This window comes from Peromyscus eremicus, chromosome 5 (genome assembly GCF_949786415.1).
Source record: "Peromyscus eremicus chromosome 5, PerEre_H2_v1, whole genome shotgun sequence".
Taxonomy (NCBI): Eukaryota; Metazoa; Chordata; class Mammalia; order Rodentia; family Cricetidae; genus Peromyscus; species Peromyscus eremicus.
The window spans coordinates 88,418,818-88,443,406 of NC_081420.1; the positions used below are offsets into that span (position 1 = coordinate 88,418,818).

Sequence of the window (24,589 nt, forward strand, 5' to 3'; positions counted from 1 at the left end):
TTGTTTGGGTCTTAACGTATTTATGTAATCCTGGGGTCTGTAACCAGGGAAACTGATGCATTGGGTACAAGGCACACAGATGTGGCTGCAGAGCACATGCTGTGCAGGGTCCCAAAGTGTACCAGCCGTGGTACACAGGAAAGAGTGCCCTGTGTCCACCTCACCACTGCTAGCCTAACAGTGTAGACTGCCTTGGGGTTCAGTCCAAGCCAAATTCAATATCTTCCAGGCTTGCCCTGGGGCTGGGCTCCCCCAGGTCCAACGAAGACTGTGCTTCATTCTCAGCTCTGTCTCCTAAAGAGTCAGGAGAGAACAAGTCAGTACTTGGGTAGAGCTGCCCTTCTTGCTGAGCACTGGTCCAGGCCAGCCACAGAGTCCTTCAGATATGCCCCTTACTGCTGGGCAAGAGGAACATGGGGCGAGTACTCACCTAAAATGCACATCCAACCCTGGGCTAGTCTTCGGTTTGTACTGCCTGGCTGCCCAGACTGCCCTGCCCGCCTGCACACAGCAGCAGGCCTGTGATTTAAGCTGCTGTGCCTTCACTGACTAACACCAATGCTTTTGTCACTTAGCCCTAGTGTCTGTGGTCCCCTCCCCTCCTCAAAGCCTCTGACCTGGAACCACAGGGCCAGGTGACACACCACAGCCAAGTGGTCACCTATGAATGGGGCAGAACCCCCCATCTGCTCCCCCCTCTCTGTGGTTCGCCTCCCTACAGTAGCCTCTGGAGTGTTACCTAGTGGGGTGGCTTCAGGCAGCTGGCTGTCTCCATCTTCTCTGGACTGGGCAGGGAGTGATTGGTTTGGTTCATTCTCCCCCCTCCCATCCTCTTCCAGCTCCTGGATGAGGGGTCGTGGAGGGGTGGTGCTCAAGACTTGACCTTGGGTTTCCACTTCTGTTGTTGCTGTTGGCTTACATATGTCTGCGAGAGGCACCCTGGCTGCCTTTGAGGAGTCCTTGCAGACTGCAAATATGTTTGAGAGGACACTTATGGAGCCTGTGGGAGTGTGCTCAAGCATGGGGAGAGAAGAGTCATTCAGTTCAGGGTCACTGTCATCACTCAAGCTGGAAACCACCTGGATTTTCGGGATGCCCGTTTCCTGGTGAGAGAGAGTGAACTGTGTCTGATTTTCCCATGGTCACAATACAGGAAAACGTGCAGGGGTAGGGAGAAAGCAGGCTGGTACAGGGCCTCGGGATGGACACTTGGACCAGCAGTTTCTCCATGCTTACTCTCCATCCACATAGCTCCCCTATACCACACCCTACCAGTGTCTGGATTCTAGCCTCTGCCACACCCCATAGCCCAGCAACTCTTCAGGACTTTGTTCCTGGACCCCAGTTCCCACAGTGTAGTGGCCTGTGTACCTGTTTGGATGTGAGACCTCGTGCAAAGGTTCCTTCCAAAGCCTCTTCTAGGGACAGGAGCTGATATAGTGGCTTGCTGGCTCCTGGTTATGCCTGGGGTGGAGAGTCAGGTGCCTTCCCACTAGGTATAGCTTTAGTAGATGAGTTGGGGAGCTTTGCATAGGAACACAGTATAAGGCAACACCCCAGTTCATTTCATGCAGCCACCAATAGAACATGCAGCAGAAAGCCCAAGTGGCTGAATAAGCTCTCAGAGGGGCCAGAGAGTGGCTGTTTCCTCAGTGAGGGAAACATGGTCACTGTGCTCAGAAGGGCAGTTCACTTTCATGAGAAGGAAATGGCCTCTAAGGGACAGGCATGGTGGTACACTCCTGTAAACCCAGTACTCAGGAGGTAGAGATAGGTGGATCTCTGAGTTCAAGGCTGCCTGGTCTACAGCAAGTTTCAGACCAGCCATGGGCTGCACCGTGAGACCCTGTCTCAAAAGCAAAAGAACTAGGCATGGTACATGCTTGTAATTCCAGTACGTGGGAGGCCAAGGCAGGTGGAGGGCTGCCACAAGTTTGAGGCCATTCTGGGGTATAGGGAAGAGCGTGCTGACCTTTGTCTGGTCTTCCATTGACATGTCCATGCCATCAACATCTTCCAAGTCAGGCAGGTCCTGAAAGAGCCAGTGACCACATATCACCCAGAGACACAATGGAAGAGATATCAACAGGAGACAAGATGTCCTAAGGGAACCATCACCAAGGCCCTCAGTAACTCCCACCCATGCCCACCCGAAGACTTTGGCATGCTCGAAGCCACACTGCCACTTCAAGTCCGGCCACCTAACCAATGGGAAGACTGTCACAGCTTCTTCACTTGGTTGTGTCATGGGGAACTCGAACTCAAAAGTACCTCTTATACATCAGTCTGAGCCTCAAGTACCTCCTGAAAACCAGAAAACCACACCACCATTTCCTAGATGTGTGGCCTTGAGCAAGCTGCTTAACCTCTCTGTTTCTCCAGTTCCTACTCCATAATATTGAGATGATCATACTACATATCTAAGAATACTTAGTACATACCATGCCTCAAGTAAGGCAGCCTCAGAGTAAGGACTGAGCTACATCCTCACGGTGTCCTGTATGGTCAGTTTTTGAATGCAAAGCTTAGGCCTTAAGCAGACAGAGTGAGCCCCAGCTCACATGGGTTTGCATGCCCCCTGAATTACAGTCGTTGGGACAACGGGACACTGTGATTTCTCATGCCTTGCAGGCAAAAAATACATTATACAGTCATCTAAATGGGAGGAGCTTTGGGGAGGGTGGGTGACACAGCTCTAACAACCTTTGCTGGGAGGGACACTGGACAATCACACCATGGTGAACCAGCAGGAAGCCAGAGTAGGGACCAGCCAATGAGGTGGCTGGAGCCACCTGCCAGACTATGGGTGTGAGGTCCAGCAGGCTTCAGTGATATATGACTCCAGAGCTGAGGTGACCACAGAACCACTTTGCACTATAATATCCCTGGAAACTCTAGTGTGGCTTTCACAGCCTGGGGAGGTAAATGGACCAGGCCCCCAAACCTGAATATGAGTAGGGTGGACTTGGGGGTTTGCCTGGGTGTCTGTGCTGTACCTGCTCCCTGGGGAACTTCTGATAGACAGTGAGGACCACAAAGGTGTCACCCCACCCTCAGCTTGACCAGCCCCCTGCTCACGTCGATGAAAAGCCTCTCCTTGGTCTCCAGGGCAATGGCCTCTGTGTCTTCGGTTCTGGCCCCGTCAGTAGCTGCCACTGAGGACGTGGACTCTGAGGAACAGCAGTGAGAAGTTACTAAGCCCAGCACTGATGTCAGACACAAAGGCTGGGACGACAAGCTGGAGGTTAAGGTGGAAGGGCAGACCTTCCTGGGTGTGGCTGGACAGCCACCATGATGGAAGCTGCAGGAGTCCTCTACTGAGGACAGGGCTGCACCTCCACCTCCCGCCGAGGAAAGACAGGAAGAAGCTGGCCCTGCTGTGACAGGAGGTGAGTCTACAGAAGCAGCCAAGCTAGGAGTAGACAGCCTGACTGCCCAGCAAGAAAGGGACGTGCTCGGGACAATAGCTGCTTCCAAAGCCCAGAGAGGCCAACCTTGCAGCCTAGCCCTGGTGGAGGCCTCTCCGCCAGCCTGCCCTGCCTGTCCATCAAGTACATGGCCACCTGCTCTCCAGGGCCAGGGACCTGTGCCATTTACCACAGCAAGGCTGCCTGGATGGGTGGAAACACTATAGGTCCTCCTCTGCCAGGCCCTCCTTGCCAAGTTCCTAAGCCCTGTCCTTGTGTGGTCTGTTCACTCACTGTCCCCTCCATGTGGGCTGAGCACCAGGGCACAGGAGAGGAGTGGCTAAGCCAGGAAGTCCATCCTGACCCGCAGATCCGTGTATGACATTTGTAGTCGAGGTGGTGACACAGCCCTACATGCTGAACTCAGAAGCCCCTTACCTTCAAATGCCAGCCGCAGCACACCCATGTGTGGAAAGCCACAGCAGACCCTTGCTAAACAGAAAAATTTCCCAGAAGCTCAGAACAGACAGGTCACGGGTCTGACAATCCTACCCTGAGCCAGACACAGCAGCCTTCCCTTGTTCCATAAGCAATAAAGTAAGGCATGTCCCCAGACAGACATCCTGGCACAGGGTCCCATCAAAGCCAGGAGAGCCATATGCATAGCCGATGAGCAGGGCAGGGCACCAAGAGCAGGTTTCTCTTGGTGCCTGTGGCTTTCCGATACCATGCCGAAGACCCTGCTTCCTGCGTCCCTCTGGATAGCCACTGGGGCTCTTCTCCCCACCCCTGGTCCTCTACTTCCTGCCTCTCCTGATGCATGGCATGGTATCCCTGCGCTCCCTGCCTCCTGCTCTTCTCTGGACTTGCCTCTGAATGCCTCCTGCGTGCCCTGCTCTCTGTCCTCTATTTCCTGCCTCTCCTGAGCCTGGGATACCCGAGCCCCCACACTGGAACCCCTGACCCTAAGGTCCTGGGAGCAGGCCAGGGTATTCCCGCCCCCACTCCCACCAAGCCCACACATCCTATAAAGGACTTGGATACAAGGGGCATTTTAAAGATGTTGCAGAACAAAGACAGGTGACTGTTCTTAATTTAAACCTTCGGGGGTGGGCAGCATGGATTCAAGAGACGGAATAAGGTCCGGCTGGGTGGGTTGCCAAGGTCCTGCCCTGCCCGGGCCTCTCCACTTGCAAGGTAATTCCTGAAGCCCTGACACCTAATCCTTTCATGACAACAGCAGCACTCCCAGGATTCTCCATGCAGCAGGGCCTACTTCCTGGGCCAGACGTCAGACTTGTCAGGTTGGGGGCTCTGAACGTTGTGTCCATGGCCTTATGGACAAAATGTTCCGAGGAGGTCCCTGTGGCATCCTGGGGAAGTCTGGGGTTACCTATCAGTAGACAGCCTAGACTCTGGGCCCTAGAGTCATCTGAGAGGAAAGCCTCCAGTGAAGGACTGCCTAGATCAGACTGGCCTGTGGGTGTGACTGTGAGGGGCTGTCTTGATTTCTATTTGGTGTAGAAAGGTGGAGGCAGCAGCTGTGTAGGGACAGAGGTCATGGCCATAGCTGTGCCCAGGGTCAGAGGCCATAGCTGTGTGCAGGGTCAGAGGCCATAGCTATGCAGGGTTAGAGGTCATAGCTATGCAGGGTCAGAGGTCACAGCTGTGCACAGGGTCAGAGGCTGCCCTCTATTATCTTGGCTGCCTTACCTTCAGCAGTGGCCACCAAGGGTGTCTGGGACTGAGCCAGACTCCCAGACAGGTCTGGCTCTTCCATTGTCCTGTCCGCCACCACAGCCAGCTCCTCTTCTCCCCCTGGCTTCTCTGGGAACAGTTCGTCTTTGGCCTTGAAGCTCTCCTTCACAAACAATTCTATCTTCTGCTGCGTTTCTCCCAGGGGCGGCTTTTCCTGAGCCTCTGGCCTGGTGGAGCTACTCTCCTCACTGTCTGGCAGGGGTGTCTCCCCTAGAGAAGTAAAGTCCAGAGCTGAACTTGGAGCTGCCTGAGAGGACAAGAGCACCTGTATGTCCATGAACTTGAGGGACTGGGTGCAGGGAGTTGTCAGGGGCACAGTTCATCAAAGCATTAGGCAGGCATGGTTTGCACACCTGAGTATCAGAGTTCAAGGTCATCCTCAGCTGTATAGCAAGTTGGAGGCCAGGCAGGGTTACGTGAGACTGTCTTTAAAAAAAAAAAATAGGTGTGCGGAGGGAGTGTTCATATGGCAACTAAAGGCAGATGAATGTCTCCAATAAGGGGTTACTCTGCTCACAGCTCAGTGGGCAGCACTCTGCCATGGAGAGAGCACAACATCGGCCCCCGAGGACATGGCAGGCAAGGATTTGGGGTCTACCTTTATTTTCAAACAGTTCAGGAGAGGCCAGGCATGGTGACTGTGGTGGTTTCGAGGAGAATGGCCCCCATAGGTCCATGTTTGAATGCTCGGTCCCCAGTTGGTGGAACTTGGAAAGAATTAGATGTGACCTTGTTGGAGGAGGTGTGCTACTGGGGGTGGGCTTTGAGGTTTCGAAAGTCCCATTGTTCCAGTTCATGCTCTTGTCTCTCTCTCTCTCCCCTCTCCCCTCCCCTCCCCTCTCTCCCCTCTCCTCTCTCTGCCTCATGCTTGTGGATCAGATGTAAGCTTTCAGTTAATTCTCCAGCACCAGGTTTGCTTGCCCGCCGCCATGATCGCCATCATGATGGTCATGGTCTCACCCTCTGAAACTGTAGGTAAGCCTCCAATTAAATGCCTTATTTTATAAGTTGACATGGTCATGGTGTCTCTTCACAGAAATAGCAAAGTAACAGTGACCACACCAGTGATCCCAGCACTGGGAAAGCAGAGATAAGAGGGCTTCACATTGAGGCCAGTCTGGATTACATAGGGACCCAATCAATCAATCCACTCAAACATTTCAGAGAAATGCATGTGCTAAGATGTGTGTGTAAAATTTAAAACTCCATCCATTCCAAATAAGCACAAACAATATAGCCTTTGTGTTTATGATTCCTCGGCTTTTCTGAAAGCATGAAAATTCCAAAATAAAAATTGGTTTAAAAAAAAATCTATAAGAAAGTATCTGTGGAAAATATTTACGGTATTATCTCTCTCTCTTTTTTTTTTTTTTAATCCTGGCATGATCAGACACTGGACGGTCTGGGAATAGAACCTAGGTCTTCTAGATCATCAGCCACTGCTCTTAACTGCTGAGCCACCTCTCTCTACAGGGTATTATATCTCAAAGGCAGGTGGGAGGTAATGTAGTAGCATTTTATTTATTTATTTATTTATTTTTAAAAGTCTGGTGTTATTTATTCAGTGGTAGAACACTTGCCTCACATATACAAGGCCCTGGATTCCATTCCCCTCCAAAAAAGGAAAAAATAAATGTTAGCCCAGTACAAGCTCATCGCTGATAGCTTCTCCCATGAAGGAACTAGGAGAGAGGAGGCTGGAGAGACGGCTCCGCAGTTAAGAACGCTTACTGCTTCAGCTTTACTAGAGGACCAGCATTCAGATCTCAGCACCCACACCAGACTCCAGGAAATCTGAAGCCCACTTCTGGCCTCTGTGGGCACCCACACACACACACACACAAGTAATTTTTTTAAGTGAGAATAGTTGCTATGTTAGGTGTAGTACACAGTCATAAAAATAGTATTAAAAATGTCTTTACAGGTAATGTCACGTGGTTTGTAGAGACAGAACAGGGAGACCCAGGCAACATCGTCCAGGGAATTAACACTCCTCTGCTAGGATCTCTAGGCTGGGATCATGCAATTTAACTAGCCCCCAGCTCATGTCTGTCTGACTCTGACCAGTTGGCTCCCAGGCTATCATTCTCTCCCCTCGCTCGCTCGCATCCCAAGGCTGGACTTTGTTTGTCGGCAGCCCTGCCTGCTTGGTCTAGGATACACAGGACATGGGGTGCTGGAAGGAGGGCATCTCTGGGCCCAACTTTCTTCTAGGCAGTGAGTTGGGTAGCCAGGTGTTCCAGAGCCACTTCCAACAGTTAGAGAGCACTCAGGTCCACTGAGCCCAGTGTCAGGCAGCTCTGCCACTAGCCACCAAAACCACAAGACAAGCTGCCAAGGGTGGCAGAACAGAACACCCTGACATAGCATTTTATATGAAAACATATATATGCATGCACAGTGAAATACAGGATGCACATGCCACCACACACAAGGCTGGCCCACTAGATTCCAGAACAGTAAATTTGTTATAATGTAAGGGAAGAAAATAGTTGAGTCTTTCTTTTCTGTTTTGTCAGGGCCTTGCTGGCTTCACACGTTCCTCCTGCCTTGGCCTCTAGGCTGAGCTGGGATTACAGGGATGTGCTATTAGGTTGACTGGAAGGTAGTCTTGCTGATGAAGGTCATTTGAGTGTGACCCCAGGGTCACACAGGCTGACAGCTGCTGACAAGCCCTTGCCTCAGGAAGCAACCAGGACTTTGTGAAAGGCCCTGTTCCTGCCCAACATACCTGTGCCTATACGAATACACACACACACACACACACACACACACACACACACACACACACACACACACAATTAAAAATTAAAAGGGCAGAGCTAGTTAACCATAGAGGCCAGGTGGTGGTGGCACACACCTTTAATCTCAGTACTTGGGAGGAGGAAGCAGGAAGATCAGGAGTTCAAGGCCACCCTAGGCTACTTGAGATTGAACCGGTCTAAAAGAGAAACAGAGCCAGGCAGTGGTGGCACACGCCTTTGATCCCAGCACTTGGGATCTCAAGCCGTTATAGCAGGAATCTTAAAAAAAGTTCTTATTAGCCGGGCGGTGGTGGCGCATGCCTTTAATCCCAGCACTCGGGAGGCAGAGCCAGGCGGATCTCTGTGAGTTCGAGGCCAGCCTGGACTACCAAGTGAGTTCTAGGAAAGGCGCAAAGCTACACAGAGAAACCCTGTCTCGAAAAACCAAAAAAAAAAAAAAAAAAAAAAAAAAAAAAAAAAAAGTTCTTATTAATAAGATCAAACCTGAGGCCAGGTATTGGGGTGAATGCTGGAAGATCAGAGGAGCAGAACAAGCCACAGCCACCTCACCTCGCCAATTCCTCAGCTGATCTTGTTTCCTCAGACTGGAAGCCTCTGTGTCCTCATATCCAAATGGCTCTCAGCTGAACTGTGCCGCTCAAAACCTAAAAGCTTAACCAGCCAAATGCTTCTAGTTTCTGGTCTTCACGCCTTATATATCTTTCTGCTTTCTGCCATCACTCCCTGGGATTAAAGGCTCACTTTCTGGGATTAAAGGTGTGAGTCACCATGCTTGGCTGTATCCTTGAACACACAGAGACCAGGTAGATCTCTGCCTCTGGAATGCTAGGATTAAAGGTGTGTGCTACCACTGCCTATCCTCTATGTTTAATATTGTGGCTGTTCTGTTCTCTGACCCCAGATAAGTTTGTTAGCGTGCACAGTATTTCAGGGAGCACAATACCACCACAAGCCTTTGATCTCAGCATTAGGGAGGTGGAGACAGGAATATAAGGATTTGTAGAGACAAGATCCCCTCCTTTCAGTCTGAGATTTCATAGAGGTAAGGAGTGACTGTGGCTCTGATCTTTCTCTGATCTTTCAGGTATCACCCTGACTCTGGGTTTTTATTGTTAAGACTAATTAGGATTCATGCTTCAAAAAACTCCAGATGAATTTTGGCTTGGGGTTAAGACAGAATTTCCCACAGTTTTTGAAGCAGTCCTAAGCATGCTCTGTCCTTTCATGCTATGTCCTCTCAGGGCTTCAACACTGTCACCTATGGAACCACAGTGTCAATCAACTGTAAACGCCTGCAGATGCTCTACACCCGACATCTCCACCACTGGCCAAGGGCTTGTTCTCTTTTGTTTTTATGTGTGTGGGTGTTTTGCCTGATGTATGTCTGTGTACTACATGGGTACCTAGAGCCCATGGGTGACTAGAGCCCATGGGAGCCAGAAGAGGGTGTCAGATCCCCTGGGACTAGAGTTACAGATGCTTGTGTCACCATATGGGTTCTGGGAATCAAACCTGGGTCCTCTGCAAGAGCAGCAGTGCTCTTAACTTCTGAGCCATCTCTGAAGCTCCCAAGGTTTAATTCTTTATGTAAAAATAACCAAGCACATCCATTCCACTAGCATGCAAATCAGCTTTCCTCATTAAATGAGAAAGCTGTATGTCTAGCAAAGCGTTGTTCTGACAATCTGTGATCTATCTGCAGCAATGTGTGGCCTTTGTATGTTTTCTATACCTGTACACCAGGCTCATGTGAAAAGGGTCACAAGCCACAGCTTGCACAGCTCCAGTCTGGGGCGTACCTTTGTCTCTGGCCTTCTTTCGTTCCTCAGCCCGCCGCTTGATCATGGCCAAGGCTTCCAGGCTGTCTGTGATCTTCTTGTGTTCCCTGCTCTCCCACTGAAGCCGCTCCTCCTTCTCAGCTGCATAACCCCCTCGTGCCCACGCCTCTGCACATGCCCTAGGTAAGGACAAAGGACAGAACTGGGAGCTGGGCATGGGCACATGCCTGTCTGCACCTGAGCAGAAGGATTGCCATGCCATGAGTTTGAGGCCAGCCTAGGCTAAATAATGAGTTCTAGGAAGTGTGACACCCTGGGAAGCAGAGAAGTGGCGGGGGGTGGGAGGGGGTGGGGGGGGAGGATCTGGGAGGAGGATATAGGTCTGAATTAACTAATTTAAAAGATTCATATTTTCGGGCTGGAGAGATGGCTTAGTGGGTAAAAGCTCTGCCTGCCCTTCCAGAGGACTCAGGTTCAACTCCCAGCACCACATGGCAGCTCCCACCTGTCTGTAACTCCAGTTCCAGGGCATCTGGCACCTTCACACAGACACATATGCAGGCAAAACACCAATGCACATAAAATAAAAATAAATCTTTAAAAAAAAAGATTCATATTTTCTTTTATGTGTATGTATGTATACCATAAGCATACAGATGACATCTTAACCCCTGAGCCATTTCTCTATCAGGCTCTTTACAACTTGCATAGGTTAAAATTATAAACATATGCTGTCTGGCCAAATTTATTCATTCCTCTGTGTACTTGTGTGTGCAGGTGCACACATGTGATTATGTGTGTGGAGGCCAGGGTATGACCTTGGGTGTCTTTCTTCTTCAGGTACTATCTACCTTCTTTTTGAGACAGGGCCTCCTCCTGGCACCTGAAGCCCCCGAGTAGGCTGGGGTGTTGGCCAGTGCAGTCCAGTAGCCCTATCTCCACCTCTCCAGAGCCGGGATGGCAGGTGCATGCCATGGTGTCCAGCTTTTTTTTTTTTTTTTTTTGTTTTGTTTTTTGTTTTTTGTTTTTTGAGACAGGGTTTCTCTGTGTAGCTTTGCGCCTTTTCCTGGAACTCACTTGGTAGCCCAGGCTGGCCTCGAACTCACAGAGATCCGCCTGGCTCTGCCTCCCGAGTGCTGGGATTAAAGGCGTGCGCCACCACCGCCCGGCCCATGGTGTCCAGCTTTTTATGTGTGTTCTGGGGGTCAAATTTAAATTCTCATGCTCATGAGGGAAGCACTTTAATTACTGAGCCATCTCTTCAGCCCGCTGAACTCATTCATTTCTTCAAAATTAAGGAGCTGGAGAGATGGTTCAGTGGTTAAGAGTGCTTGCTGCTCGTGTAGAGAACATGAATTCAGTTCCCAGCGCCACATTGGTTGACTCACAATTGCCTGTAACTCTATCTCCAGGGGATCCCATATTCTCTTCTGGCCTCACCAGGCAGCTGGCACACACATGGCACACACACGGCACACACACACACACACACACACACACACACACACACACACACAAATAAATAAATAAATAAAAGTAAAAAAATCTTCAAAAATTTTTGGAGTTTATTTACTAATCCTACATCAACTTTGGTTCATCAGTTGTAACAAGTGTACCCAAGGATGCAAGATGCTCATCCTGGGAAACTGGGAGGGGGATGGGAACTCTATACTCCTGCTTAGTTCAGCCAAAACTGCTCCTTTAGAAAGGTACACTGTTGTTTTAAATGAGCAGAGACACATTTCCCAAAGCCAACATTTCCCAAAGAACAGATGCAAATCACCAGTGCATAATTAAAAACCACCTTATAAGAGCCACCAGGGAGGTGCAGATTACAAGCACAACAGGCCTCCACTTTGCATCCCACACAGCAGGAGTGAAATTGATAGATTTTGGCAAGGATGCAGAAAACTCAGATCTTCTCAAAATACTGAAAGGAAAGGAAGGTGGTGGGGCATTTTAGAAATGGTGGCTTCTCAAAGGCCCAGCATGAGGTTGTCATCTGACCCATCAATTCCATTCCTATATATCTATCTAAGGTGATCTAACCTGTGTCTGCACAAGTGTGTGCACACAAATGCCTACAGAAGCATTGGTCCCAAGAGTCAAAATAGAGACAAGAGCCAGCGAGATGGTTCAGTAGGGAAAGGAGTTTGCTGCTGAGTCTGATAACCTGAGTTCAGTCCCAGGACCAACACAGTGCAAGCTGACCTCCACAGGTGTGCCATGGTACACACACACACACACACACACACACACACACACACACACACAATCTGTGGGCAAGTGCTCCTGTTCCTGTGCTAGGCAGTGATGGTACCATTAAATGGGTCCCGAGGGTATTTACTGGTTTGTGAAAATGCTTAAAAGTCAGAAAACTTGAAAGTCTACCAAGTGTGCTGACTGGCAAGCACTCAAATGCACACAACCCAAGGTCTCCTTTCTTACCTGTCCTTGGGGAAAACCGGCCTGTCATCCAGGTAAGTCAGTTGCTTCAGACGAACAGTGACCGTCCTGCGGTAGTTAGGGATATGTTTGGTCACTGGGTTTCCCATCAGGTTCAGCACACGCTGCAAAGCAACATGCAGGGCCAAACTGATTATCAAAGCCAGACCATCGGGGCCCCTGGGAGGCCTCAGTGGGTAAAGGCACTGGCTGCCGAGCCCAATGGCTTGAGTCCAGTCCCCAGAACTAACATGGTAGAAGGAGAGAACCAACTCCTGAAAGTTGTCCTCTGACCTCCACATGCATTCCCTACCCAACATATCTGTGCCTACACACACACACACACACACACACACACACACACACACACACACAAATATACATTACACATACTACACACTACATACACACACTGCACACATAATAACACACACACAAATACACACTACACACTACATACATACTATACACACATACACACTACACACACACACACACACTGCACACATACCACACATACACACTACACACACACACACACACACACACACACACACACACAAACATACATATAGTATACACAGTGTACTAAAACACAAGATGATAACATTATGTGCCCTCAGAATAACTTAACACAATTTTCTTGAGCAAAATGAAATGCCAGCACCACATCCTGGTGCAGTTGACATCCTGCGCACACTGTCACTGCACATCCCGGTGCAGCTGACATCCTGCGCACACTTTCACTGCACATCTCGGTGCAGTTGACATCCTGCGCACACTGTCAATGCACATCCCGGTGCAGTTGACATCCTGCGCACACTGTCACTGCACATCCCGGTGCAGTTGACATCCTGCACACACTGTCACTGTACATCCTGGTGCAGTGACAGGACAATAAGAAGGGCTCCTGTGCTGTGCCACTGAAGTGGCCCAGACTGCTCAGCCACCCTCCTCTCTACTCCTGGAAGGATGGGTTCTTCTGGAGCCATACTGGAGAACATCCCCAAAGCCCTTGCCAGCCTCAATGGTTCTATTAGCTGCATTTCTCATCATCTCTCACCGAAACACACTTCAGTCTATTTGTTTTTGGTTCTTCCTACCTGGGACCCATTTCAAGGAAACATTTGCAGGGGCAACAAATAAGAATTAATGGCTGAGGGAGGCCAGGCTTAGCTACAGGAGATCTTGTCTCCAAACAAACAATAACAAAACACACCAAGAGGCACAGACTGGGAAAGGATGTATGGGCCACCAGGAGAGGCCTTTCCTACTAGGTGCCCAGATTTCCTGGGGTCAGAATACAGTAAGGAAAGTTGGTCTAGTAATACCAGCACCCTCTCCCATGGCCAGATGTACACCTTCTGGACTCCACCTGAGGAAGCTGAGAGGGTTAATGAGACTCAATCATTTTGCATTCTGTTTGCCTGATCACATAAGACACTTTTCATATCTAAAATGGTTTATGTTGTTGAGGAAACATTTCTATATTATATGTAAATGAGTTAGCTTTCAACTTGCCATGTATCTTAGTCATTGTTCTATGGCTGTGAAGAGACACCATGACCATGTAACTCTTAAAAATGAAAGCACTTAATTGGGGTTTTCTTACAATTTCAGAGGTTTGGTCCATTGTCATCATGGTGGGAAGCATGGTGGCATGCAGGCAGACATGGTGCTGGAGAGGTAGCTGAGAGTTCTACATCTGGCTCCACAGGCAGCAGGGAGAGAGACACTGGGCCTGGTATGAGCACTTGAAACCCTAAAGCCCACCCTCAGTGACACACTTGCTCCAACAAGGCCACACCTACTCCAACAAGGCCACACCTCCTAATCCCTGTCAAGTAGTGCCATTCCCTAATGACCAAGCATTCACATATATGAGCCCGAAGGGACCGTTCCTATTGAAACCACCACACCATGCTCTGGTCTCATGGCTTCTTCGTTGCCCTGGCCGTATTTTCAAAGTTCACAGCAGGAAGCAGAAAAGTATTCTAAGGGCTACATTGTATTCAGGGGATTTAAAGGCATTACAAATCCCAGCTCAAAACCCCAAACAAAAACAACAACAAAAAGTGACCACTTTTGTAACAGACTGGAGTGTCCTGTGTTGTCCCATGTCCCCTATCCAAGCCCCAGTTTTCCCCCCTCAGTACCTTAGAATGTAACTATATTTGCAGACAAGATCATCGACAAGGTAGCTAAGTTAGAGTGAGGTCATTAGGATAGGCCCTACTGGCCTGACAGGCATCCTTATAAGAGGAGATATATGTGAAGAACAATTAGCTGAGGTTGACCTCCAGCCTCCACATAAATGCACGTACATGCATACACACCTATGCGCACACACACATACATAAGAATGATAGCAAGGATCAGCTCAGACCTCACACTACACAGTGATGCAAACAAAACCAAGCCTCAGGGTCCCTGTCAGAGGTGGTGAGGGTCTCAACCCGTTCTGACAATTGACAGGTGGGAGGACGGAGCCAACACTGAGTCTGGCTCTTCCATATGAATCAAGGTTCTTTTTTAACACACAAAGAAGGCAAAGAGGGTTAGAGACAGTCACGTGTGGCTCCTCCGAGACAGCCCGCAAAGCATCATGGGGAACATTGTGAGGCCAGTCGGGCACATAGCATGAGAGCTCACTAATCCATCTTGCAGAGAGGGAGGCTTCAGGCCTGGCGTGATGCACCTTACAGAACGGTGCTGAACCAGAATTGAGCAACTATCTTCATTTGCCCGGAAATACCAGAGTCATGAGAGCTTATGAAGTGGCAGAGTTCTCCAAGTCCAGGTCCAGGATGTGCAGCCATCAACACAGTTTCCTTGTCAAATGAATGGAAAAAAAAAAAACAAAAAACAAAACAAACAAACAAACAAAACAACCCAGCAGAGAAGGAATGCTCAGCTCAAAAGGGACTGATTGAATAGTAACCCTGAGTAATGCTTGGATCAGCACTGGATAGAACACTTCTGAGACCAATGTGGAACAGAACCGACAGAATGTGTGTGTGTGTTTAACATATACTTATATATATTCATTTAGTATAACCAGTGGGTGGGTTTCCCAGTGATGCAGGCTTTGAGTCACCCATGCTCCTGTAAGTAACCCCAGTAAACTCACGGGTTTACTAACATTTAGGTGGAATCCGTTCTTTGCTCTCTTGACAGTGCCCCATTAGGGGTGACCAGATACTTGTCCAAGTCTCCCAAGGAAAAGTCACACAACTACAAAAAGGGAAAAGGAAGGAAGGAGGGAAGAAAGGAGGGGAAGGAGGGAGGGTGATGTTTCTGAAGCATACCCCAAAGCATGCTGCCTATGGCATGCTGTACTTACTAGACAGGGCATGCTCTCCAGCACACACAAGATCTCTGGGTCATTCAGCATGTTGTGGGAGAGGTCGAGGACACAGAGTCGCAGACACTCCCTGAGGTGCTGAATGTCTGCCACGGTCTCCAGGCGGTTGTGGGCCATTTGCAGCGTGTTCAGGACAGGGAGGCAGGCTGGAGGGGAGGTGGCACAAATGAGCAACAGTAGCATGTGCTCCTGGCCCACACTCTGGAATCTCAGCCGGGATGAGGTACAGAGCAGGGCCACCAAGCTTACAGAGGTTCTCAATGGTCTTGATGTAGTTGTTGCTCAGGTTGAGGGCATCCAGCTTCTGGAGTGGCTCCAGGTTCTCAATCTTGTGCAATAGGTTCACTTGCAGGAAGAGGCAGCGCAGCTCGCTCTGGGCCTGCAGGTTCTCGATCCTCTGGATACCATTGCACTCCAGCCAGAGGCAGCGAAGGCCTGTGTACTCTTCCAGGTTCTCAATGCGGTCAAACCCTGGTGGGGAGGGGCTGGTGAGGACCCTGTGCGCTCAGAGGGGAGAGGCCTGGACACTGTTGGTTTTGCCTATTGGCAGAGGCTGCCACTTTGGGTCTCTGCAAATTCTCACATAGAAGACCATTACCTCCAGGGTGATGGTGTTGGAAGGGGCCTTTGGGAGGTGAGGAGTTCCTGAGGGTGGGGCACACATGATGGGATCAGTGCCCTTTTAGAGAGAGACTGCTTGGCATGGTAGCACAACAGTGACCCCAGCTCCCCGGAGGCTACAGCAGGAGGATCTTGTGTTCAAGGCTACTTTGGGCTACAGACTGAGGTTACAGATGGAGACTTCCATCTGTGAATTTGGAAGCAGGCATTGGATCTGGCTGCACCTTGGTCTTGCACTTGAGAGATTAAGACACCCACATCTCTTTCCTCTTTTTCTTTCTTTTTTAAAAAAGATGGTTTTTTTTTTTTTTTTTTTTTTTTTTTGAGACTAGGCCATTCTATGTAGTCCTGGATATTCCACACTGTCCTGGAACTCAGAGATCTGACTGCCTCTGCCTCCTGAGTGCTGAGACTAAAGGCGTGCGCAGCTAGTAACTGCTTTTCTTTGCAAAGCCGTCCCCTTTTTTGATTGAACCCAAGGCCTCACACCTGGACAGTGAGTCCTCTAGTGCTGGGCCACACCCAAGCCTTCTAGGGTCCCTGCTGGGCTAGTCTCTGTCTCTGTGTGTCTCTTTCCTGCACTCTGGCCCACCCTCCAACTCTTGTCCCATGGCTCCACCGTCACTAGGGAAAGCCCCTTTGTCCCCCAGCCCCTCCAGCAGCAGTCTCTACGTCAGGCTGGAGTCCCTAGTGACATCCTCATTGCTAAGTGCCATTGTTGGTCTTCCTGCTTGACCTCTCCAAGGCTTCTGACCCATTTTCTCATTCCCACATGGCAGGCCCCCACCCCAGCTTATCACAGGCCCTTGTGTTGATACAGCGAGAAGAGGGTGGCCCTGAGACGACAGATAAGGCAGAAGCGTGGCATGTGTCATTTCTGGAACTGGCACCCCTATTCCCATATTGTTCTTTCTCTTGGCAGCTTGCTCTATGTGGAGCTGGTAGCCATTGAGAGGCTTACATGGTGGGGAACTGCGCCATTCTCCAGCCCCAGCCCAGTGTTCAGGTAATTGAGGGCACTTGGCAACTCCTCAAGAGGGACCCTGAGCCAGAGCCACCTAGCTAATCACACACAGATCCCCGTTCTTCAGAACCTGTGTGAAATACTGTATTTGAAGTTGCTAAGTTTTAGGGTGATTTATTAGCTAGTGACATATGACAAAGGTAGGCACCTCTCTCCTAACTCCGAATCCACCTAGCCTAACACACTGGCTCCTATTCCTCCCTCCTCCTTAGTCTCTGTCTCCCCCCGCCCCCCGAACAGCCCCCCACCATTGTTCTAACCGCTGCTTATGCTCAGATGCCAGGTGGAGAATTTCAAAGGGGCAGAAGTGAGGAGACAGGTGGGAAATCCTTCTAAACCCTGAGGCCTGTGTGCTGCTGAGCCAGTGTACCTCCCTGCATAACACCCTCCTCCCCGTAGCTGCCCACCTATGCCTGCCCCACCCAACAGGACCCCTAGACCATCCTTGTCACATCCACCTCTGGATTCCCAGCACTGAGAAAGTCCCATGCATGGAAGGCTCTCAGGAAAGATTTCCTGAATAATACACAAACAAATAGATGAGCGATAAGCAGGTCAGCCACCTCACACTGGGCCCCAACTGAGAGCTGGGGATCCTGGTCATCACTGGTCAGGATGGTCCTGGCCATGAACCTGAGCTCAGATGCAGATGTGGGGCTGGACACCAAGCCCAAGTCCCTAAGATGCCACAGGTCCTCTGCATTCTGAGAGGATGAAAGACCCTCCTAATCTTCCTTCCTTCACAATATACCCTTCCAAAGCCCAAGATTCACAACTGCCCCACTGCTTTAAAAATTGCCCAGTCTCTGAGCCAGCTGTGCTGACTGGAGCCTCAACTGCCAGCACTCAGCAGACTGAGGCAGGAAGGCCACAAGTTCAAGGCTAGCATGACTATATAAAAAGATCCTATCTTCAGTGTGTGTGTGTGTGTATGGGGGGGGGGGGCGGGCATTGAGAGATACTGAGATTAAATTAATTAGTTATGTGCCTGGTGGTACAGGCCTGTAATCCCTGCTACTTGGTTGAGTGAGGCAGGAAGATGAGAAGTTCAAGATCCTTCTGGGCTACAAAGTGAGTTCAAGGGCAGCCCGGGCAATTTGGTGAGCCTTGTTTCAAAATAAGAAGGGAAAGGAGGCTAGCTCAGGCTGTGTTTCAGTGGCAGCGTACTAGCCTGGCCTGTGTGAGGTCCTGCTTCCATCCCTTATATTTCAAGGGGGGGGGGAATCAAGCAACCAAAGAAAAAAGGGCCATGTGGTGGTGGTGGCGTACACCTTTAATCCCAGAACTTGGGAGGCAGAGGCAGGCAGATCTTTGTGAGTTCAAGGCCAATCTGGTCTACAGAGCGACATCCAGGACAGCTAGGACTACACAGAGAAACCATGTCTCCAAAAATCAGAAGAGGAAGAAGGAGGAGGAGGAGAAGAGAACGAGGAAGCAGCAGCAGCAGCAGCAGCAGCAGCAGCAGCAGCAGCAAGGGTGACTCCTTTGTACCCACACAGCCCCTTTATGAATTCAGTCAAGCTAGAGTTCCACTTAAATAGCATCTGAGCACAAAGATGACCTCTGCAGCTTGTTTTCTACTTTGTCCTCCTGACACTGCTCATGGACTCCCCTGGGACTCACCCTTAAAGTGTAAATACAGCGTGTCATTCAGGGCAGGGGTGATGTATAGCTTGTGTTGCTTGCAGAGCTTTTGAAGGAATTCTTTAGTCATCCTGTTAACACGCAAAACACAAACAAGAGGCTCGTTTCAGCCTGTCAGTGGGGAAACATATTTTAAGGTTTGTATTTGGTTTGCTTTGGTTTGGAGATAGGGTCTCACTCTGTAGCCCAGGTCAGCTGGGAACCCACTAGGCAATCCAGGCTGGCCTCAAACTTGGGGACCTCCTGCCTCAGCCCTGCTGGGAATGCAGATGTCAGCCATGGCACCAGCTCAGGTTCTTTCCTCCATCCATTCTGTCTAAAGTCCTAAATCTGAAGCCTCTTGTTATATCTTCCTCCTCCTCCTCCACTTTCCTTTGGTATGTTTGTATGTATGTGTTCTTGTGTGTTCACGTGTGTGCAAGGTCACAGGGAAACCAGAGGTGAACGTCAGATGTCCTCCTCTATCACATCTGCCATGGTTTTTGAGGCAGTCTCTCACTGAACCTGCTGATTTGGGTAGAATGGCTGGCCAGTGAGCCCCAGGACTCCTCTGTCTCAGCCTCCCCAGTTCTGGGATTACAGATGTCCAGAGATGCCTGGTGTTTGCATGGGCACTGGGGATTCTAATTTATGTGCTCATCTGAGCCAGCTCAGCAGCATCTCCTCCTTTCTTTCTTTCTTTCTTTCTTTCTTTCTTTCTTTCTTTCTTTCTTTCTGTCTTTCTTTCTTTCTTTCTTTCTTTCTTTCTTTCTTTCTTTCTTTCTTTCTTTCTTTCTTTCTTTCTTTGTAGTTCTTAGAGCTATATTCTTTACCCAATATTGTTACTTCAGCATTCTAAAAAATCGCAGCATTTGGCCTAATAAAAATACTTCTAGTAGTGTCATCAACAAAACTGGTGTGAACCAGACATGGTGTGAACATTTGTAATGCCAGCACTCAGGAGGCTGAGGCAAGAGGTTCATGAGGTTGAGAGCCAGTCTGAGCAATAGAGTGAGACCTTGTCTTAATGCAGGGCCCGGGGGGTGGGGGGTGGGGATGACAAGATGGCTCAGTGGGTAGAACCAAAGCCTGAAGACCTGAGTTTGATCCCTGGAATCCTCAGTGGAAGGAGAGAATGGACTTCTGCAAGTTGTCTTTTGACCTCCATATATGTGCCAGGGTATATGGCTGTACACATTTGTTTCCATATTCTTCCTCCCACATTAGTAATAAATACTTTTTTTTTCCAAAAAAAAAAAAAAAAAAAAGAACTCGGGGCTGGAGACATGGTAAGATAGCTCTGCACTTAAGAGCATTTGCAGAAGATACAGGACAAGTTCCCAGTACACTTCAGGCAGCTCATAACCTCCCATAATTCCAGCTCTAGGGAACCCAACACCTTCTTTTGGCCTCCATGGCTACCTACATACACATAAATATATACAAGTAACAACTCCCCCCCTTCCTTAAAAAGCTACTGCTGTTCTTATCCTGTTCTGGTAATAACTAGGCAGGCTCCTCAGCTGTTGTCTGAGCAAGGGACTAAAGGGCAATCACTGTGCACTCCTTGGTAGCTTGGTACTACCAAGCTGCACAACACAAACCTGGGGCCCCGATCATCCCTGTCATTTCTTGCATAGCCTGAGCGACAATCTAACCTACTGTCGCCGCTCTGTTGCTTCTGACTTTGGCAGGATGTTGTAGAAGGACCCACACATGTTTCCTTGGTCTCATTAATTTCTGTAAAATAAAAGAAGAGTCAACTTGTAAAGATAAAAAAATTTAGGATGGGTATGGGCAATCTCAGCCTGTGGTCCCGGCACCTAGGAGGCTGAGGAAGGAGACTCTCCATTGGGTTTTGGATTTGGCCAGCCTAAGCTCCAAAACAAAAGAAAAAACAAACCTAGGCTGCCATGGTTTTGATTTTATATAAATGGCATCCTGTGCTTTTTTTGTGGAGCTTGTTTTTTTTTTATACCCATATATGTTCTTGAGAATGATCCCTACTGATGGATGAAGCTGTCAGTGTGTTATTTTCAAGGCAGAAGAATTCACTGCTCTCTACAAGCACTCCCTTAAAGACATTTGCATTGCTAACGGTATCTGATGCCCTCTTCTGGCCTCCTTGGGCACCTGCACACACACACTAAATAAACTTTTTTTTAAAAAAGGGGAGGATACAGTGAAAAAAATAATTTAAAAGGACAAACTGGTGTCATGGAGAATTTACCAGTAAGTTTTCTTGAAGAATATCAAGTTACACAGAAGTAAAATTTAGCCAAAGAGTCACTGCCTCAGACCTAACTTTAGGACTGCTGGGATACAGATTCGAACCACTGTATTTATGCACTTCTGGGTTCAAACTCAGATTATCAGGCTAGTGTTGCAAGCACTTTTACCCTGTAAGCACCTAGAAGCCTCAAATGCATGTAACCTCAAGAGCTGATGAGCTCTCTCTGTGAGGGGTCTGCTGGATGACACTGAACACTGTTTGGGGACTGAGTCTTACGTTCATTGCAAACAATTCCCAGCCACTGGCGGTACCTGATAAACATTCATTGGAATAAATAACTTGTGTTCTATATGTGCTGGATTGATTATATTAATAAAAGTACAGCATTCATTAATAGTTAATGGAAGGCATGCATGTGGGATGCTGGCTGATCCATGGCTGTATGGACAGGCATTTGTGAGGGGTGCTGGTTGCTCCCAGCTGCGTGAATGGGCATGTGTTAGGCACACGGGCCCTCGCCCCCTCGGCTCCCCGACGCGATGGCACCTTCTTTGCGGACCCCTGGGCCCGCGCCGCCGTGATCGCCCGCCGACTCCTCCAGACTGGGTTCCATCGCTCCATCCGCCTGCTGCTCTGAGGTTGAGGCCTCGGGGTGCATGCTCACTCCTCGTCCCGCCACTCAGCTCCGGCTCTAAGGTTGGCTAACTAAGTCGTTGGCTGTCCAACGCTTCCCTGGTCGTCGCGGTAACCAGTGCACATGCGCAGTCGGTTACGCCGCGGAGGGCGGGCCTAGTGGGGAGCTCCACCCGGGCGCGTGCGCAGATCACGTGGGTAGCGGACCTGCGACGGAGTCCGGGGCGGCGGCTGCGCGGACTGGCGGCGGGACGGGCTTCGGAGACCGCGCCGCTTGCTGCAGGTATTGCGCCCCCGCCTCTCGCGCCCCGCTTCCGGCCATGGCCACGCCCCCGGGGACCCCGACCCTCGGGAACGTCCCCCTCTCCCCCCTCTGCCGCGCCCCGTAGCTGCGAACTCTTGGTTCCGTGCTCCCGGCGGTCCCTCAGCAGCCCATGCAGGTGTCCCGGGCCTCATCTTCGCCCCCCGGCTCGCACACGCGACACGCCCTGGGACCGCCCTTTTTTCGGTGCCTCTTTATCCTTCTTTCCCCGCCGCTGGGTCTGAATGGGTTCTAGGATTCAGAACTGATGCAGAATGGCAGCGCTGCTGAAGAAAGCGCGCAGATCCTGCAGAGCCGGGTGGGTTCTGCAGAGTCGCTGGGCGGCGCCCGGCGTCGCAGGGGAGGAATGGGGAAACGAGGTGGCGAGTCCTTGTTCCACCACCGGGACTCAGCCGCACCCCTGGGCGGTGACCGCAGGGGATAAAGGTTACCACGGGCCGGTGGCGGGGCGGACTCTCATGGACCACCAGCCAGGGCTCTGAGCTGCCGTAGTCTCAGGTCTTAGTCTCTGAGCTGCCTTAGTCTCAGGTCTTAGCTGTGACATCCTGGGATGTGACTGTGCGTCCTTTTCCTCGTGAGATTGAAGGAAGGAGTAAAGTGAAGCCATAGGGATAATGTGCTTAGAAGCTTTTTCTTAAAGTCGGGTCAGTACAAATAGCGGTAGCTAACATCAAACCCTGAGTAATAATCCTGGCTAGTGACTAAGATTTATTGAGCGGTTGGGAAGTCAGCCCTTTCTATGTATCACCTCAGCTAATTCTCATTGTAGCCGGGAAGTGTTAGCCCCTTTTACATGTGGTGGCGAAAGGACAGTGTGTTGTAGTGTAACTTAATCCCCAAGAACAAGATCTCTTTTTTTCAGAGTGACTCTAGTTATTTCGGGAATATTTCAGAAGTGCAGAGTTCAACACTACTTTATTAGTGGAGTGTGTGTGTGTGGGGGGGTGTTGCTCATGTGTGGGTGTGAAAGCCACAGGTCAGTGTCTGTTGCGCTCCACCTTATTTTTTGAGAAAATGTCTTTCACTGAACCCAGAGTTTCCTTTAGGCTAGTCTGACTGGTCCCCATGATCCTCGATTGCTTTTTCCCTCCCAGTACTGGGGTTACAAATTGGTTCCACTGCTTTCCACTCTTACATACTACTGGGGATCTCAACTCAGCCTTGCACAGCAAACATTTAATCTGCAGAGCCATCTTCCCAGTTCCCAGTGGATTTTTTTTTTTTTGAGGCAAAATTCATCATTTTAACTATTTTGAAATGTGCAACTTAGCACTTTGTAGTACATTTACAATGCTGGTCAGTTGTCATCTCCTAGTTCCAGGTAATTCCTACCACCCCCAAAGAAATTCCACCCCATCAGCTGCAGTTTTAGCTCCATCTTGCCCCCAGTCAGTGCTCCTAATCAGATTTTCCTATTGCAAACATGTTTGTACATGTGTTGTGTCTAGCTTCTGTCCCCCAGCCTCATGTTTTCATGCCGCAGCATGTACTCATGCCCCATTCCTTTTTAGAGCTCAGTAATATTCCACTGTATTATGTTTGGGTCACATTGTGGTCATCAATTGATGGACATTTTGGTAGTTTCATCTTTTGGCTAGTGAGTAAGGCTGACAGGAACCTGCTTTACAAACTTTTAGTGCAAGCAAAAAAATTTCAGTTATTTTGGATGAGTGCCTAGGAGTGGGCTGCTGTTGCCTGTATTCCTGGTGCCTAAGTAGAGAACTGGATCTCAGGGGTGTTGTATCTTGGGTAAGAGTCCTGGGTTCTGGTTCCCATGTTCTTTTCCCTCAACCTTACTGCTGGTTCAATCAGTGATGAAAAATAGGCAGAAGAAGGGAAGGAACTCCCCAAATCTCACTGATCTATAAGAGAATTTGTCAGAATGCTGATACAAAGTTTTGGGTTTTTTTTTTTTCTCTTCAAGCTTGAGCTCTGGCCCAAACAGTATCTAATGGGATTTACTCAGGCAATGTTGTATTTACTAAGCAATCTTGTATACACAACATTTTGGCACCGTGGAGCCCTACAGAGGATGCATGAAAACTGGTTGCCACCATTACAGAAGCCAGGGTTGCAGACTTAGATCAGAAGAACTTCTCAAAAATACTGTGAGGAAATTCCTGCCAGGGGTTGCAGTGTGAAGTAAAATTCGATGAGCACTGCTCGTAGAGGAAGGGATTTGGAAACAAAGATATCCAGCTTATCAACAATGCTAGCAAGAAATATCAGCGAGAGCATGTGTCTAGAGTCTGTCAGGAATTCTTGTCATTCTGAGAGAGAAAGAAGACAATAGGAAGAGGGGCAAACGATGGGAACAGGCATTTCAGAGATTCAAAGCAGTGTCACACATGGTTCAGAGAAGTCTTGGCCCCATTACTAACCACTCCTACACACCCTGTTGTTTGAGGGTGAACTCTTGGGCGTTCCTGCAGGTGGCACAGAGGAGGCCGTGTGCACCCCCACCTGTGAGGCAGGTGAGTCAGGCCTGTCACTGTGGAAAGGATCCGCGAGGTAGAGTGGAACCCTTGAGTGCCTGTGGCCCAGCAGTTCTACTGTGTAGCATGCCCCTTCGTGAGTGCCTGCACCAGTGCCCAAGAGACGTTATTAAGAATTTGA

At 49.5% G+C, this 24,589-nt stretch overlaps 2 protein-coding genes across 3 annotated transcripts in view; one reads left to right on the forward strand and one right to left on the reverse strand.

The window, feature by feature from the left end:
- Positions 1–21,867, reverse strand: Dnaaf1 (dynein axonemal assembly factor 1). 2 transcript variants are annotated; one of them, XM_059263927.1, is made up of 12 exons: positions 21,565–21,867; positions 20,390–20,525; positions 18,786–18,877; positions 15,767–15,988; positions 15,497–15,663; positions 12,157–12,278; positions 9,730–9,887; positions 5,121–5,375; positions 3,079–3,170; positions 1,973–2,032; positions 740–1,103; positions 1–294 (listed from the first exon to the last, which is right to left on the reverse strand). In XM_059263927.1, exons 1-12 carry the CDS (start codon positions 21,674–21,676, stop codon positions 200–202), a joined length of 1,875 nt encoding a protein of 624 aa, XP_059119910.1. In that variant the 5' UTR covers positions 21,677–21,867; the 3' UTR covers positions 1–199. The 2 variants fall into 2 exon arrangements, with proteins under 2 accessions (XP_059119910.1, XP_059119911.1); XM_059263928.1 differs by lacking the exon at positions 5,121–5,375 and having other exon boundaries at positions 21,565–21,865.
- Positions 21,825–24,589, forward strand: part of Hsdl1 (hydroxysteroid dehydrogenase like 1) — a 14,689-nt gene continuing 11,924 nt past the window's right edge. The window contains exon 1 of the mRNA XM_059263929.1: positions 21,825–21,934. The gene's annotated coding sequence lies outside the window, so the exon portion shown is untranslated. The remainder of the gene's footprint in view (positions 21,935–24,589) is intronic.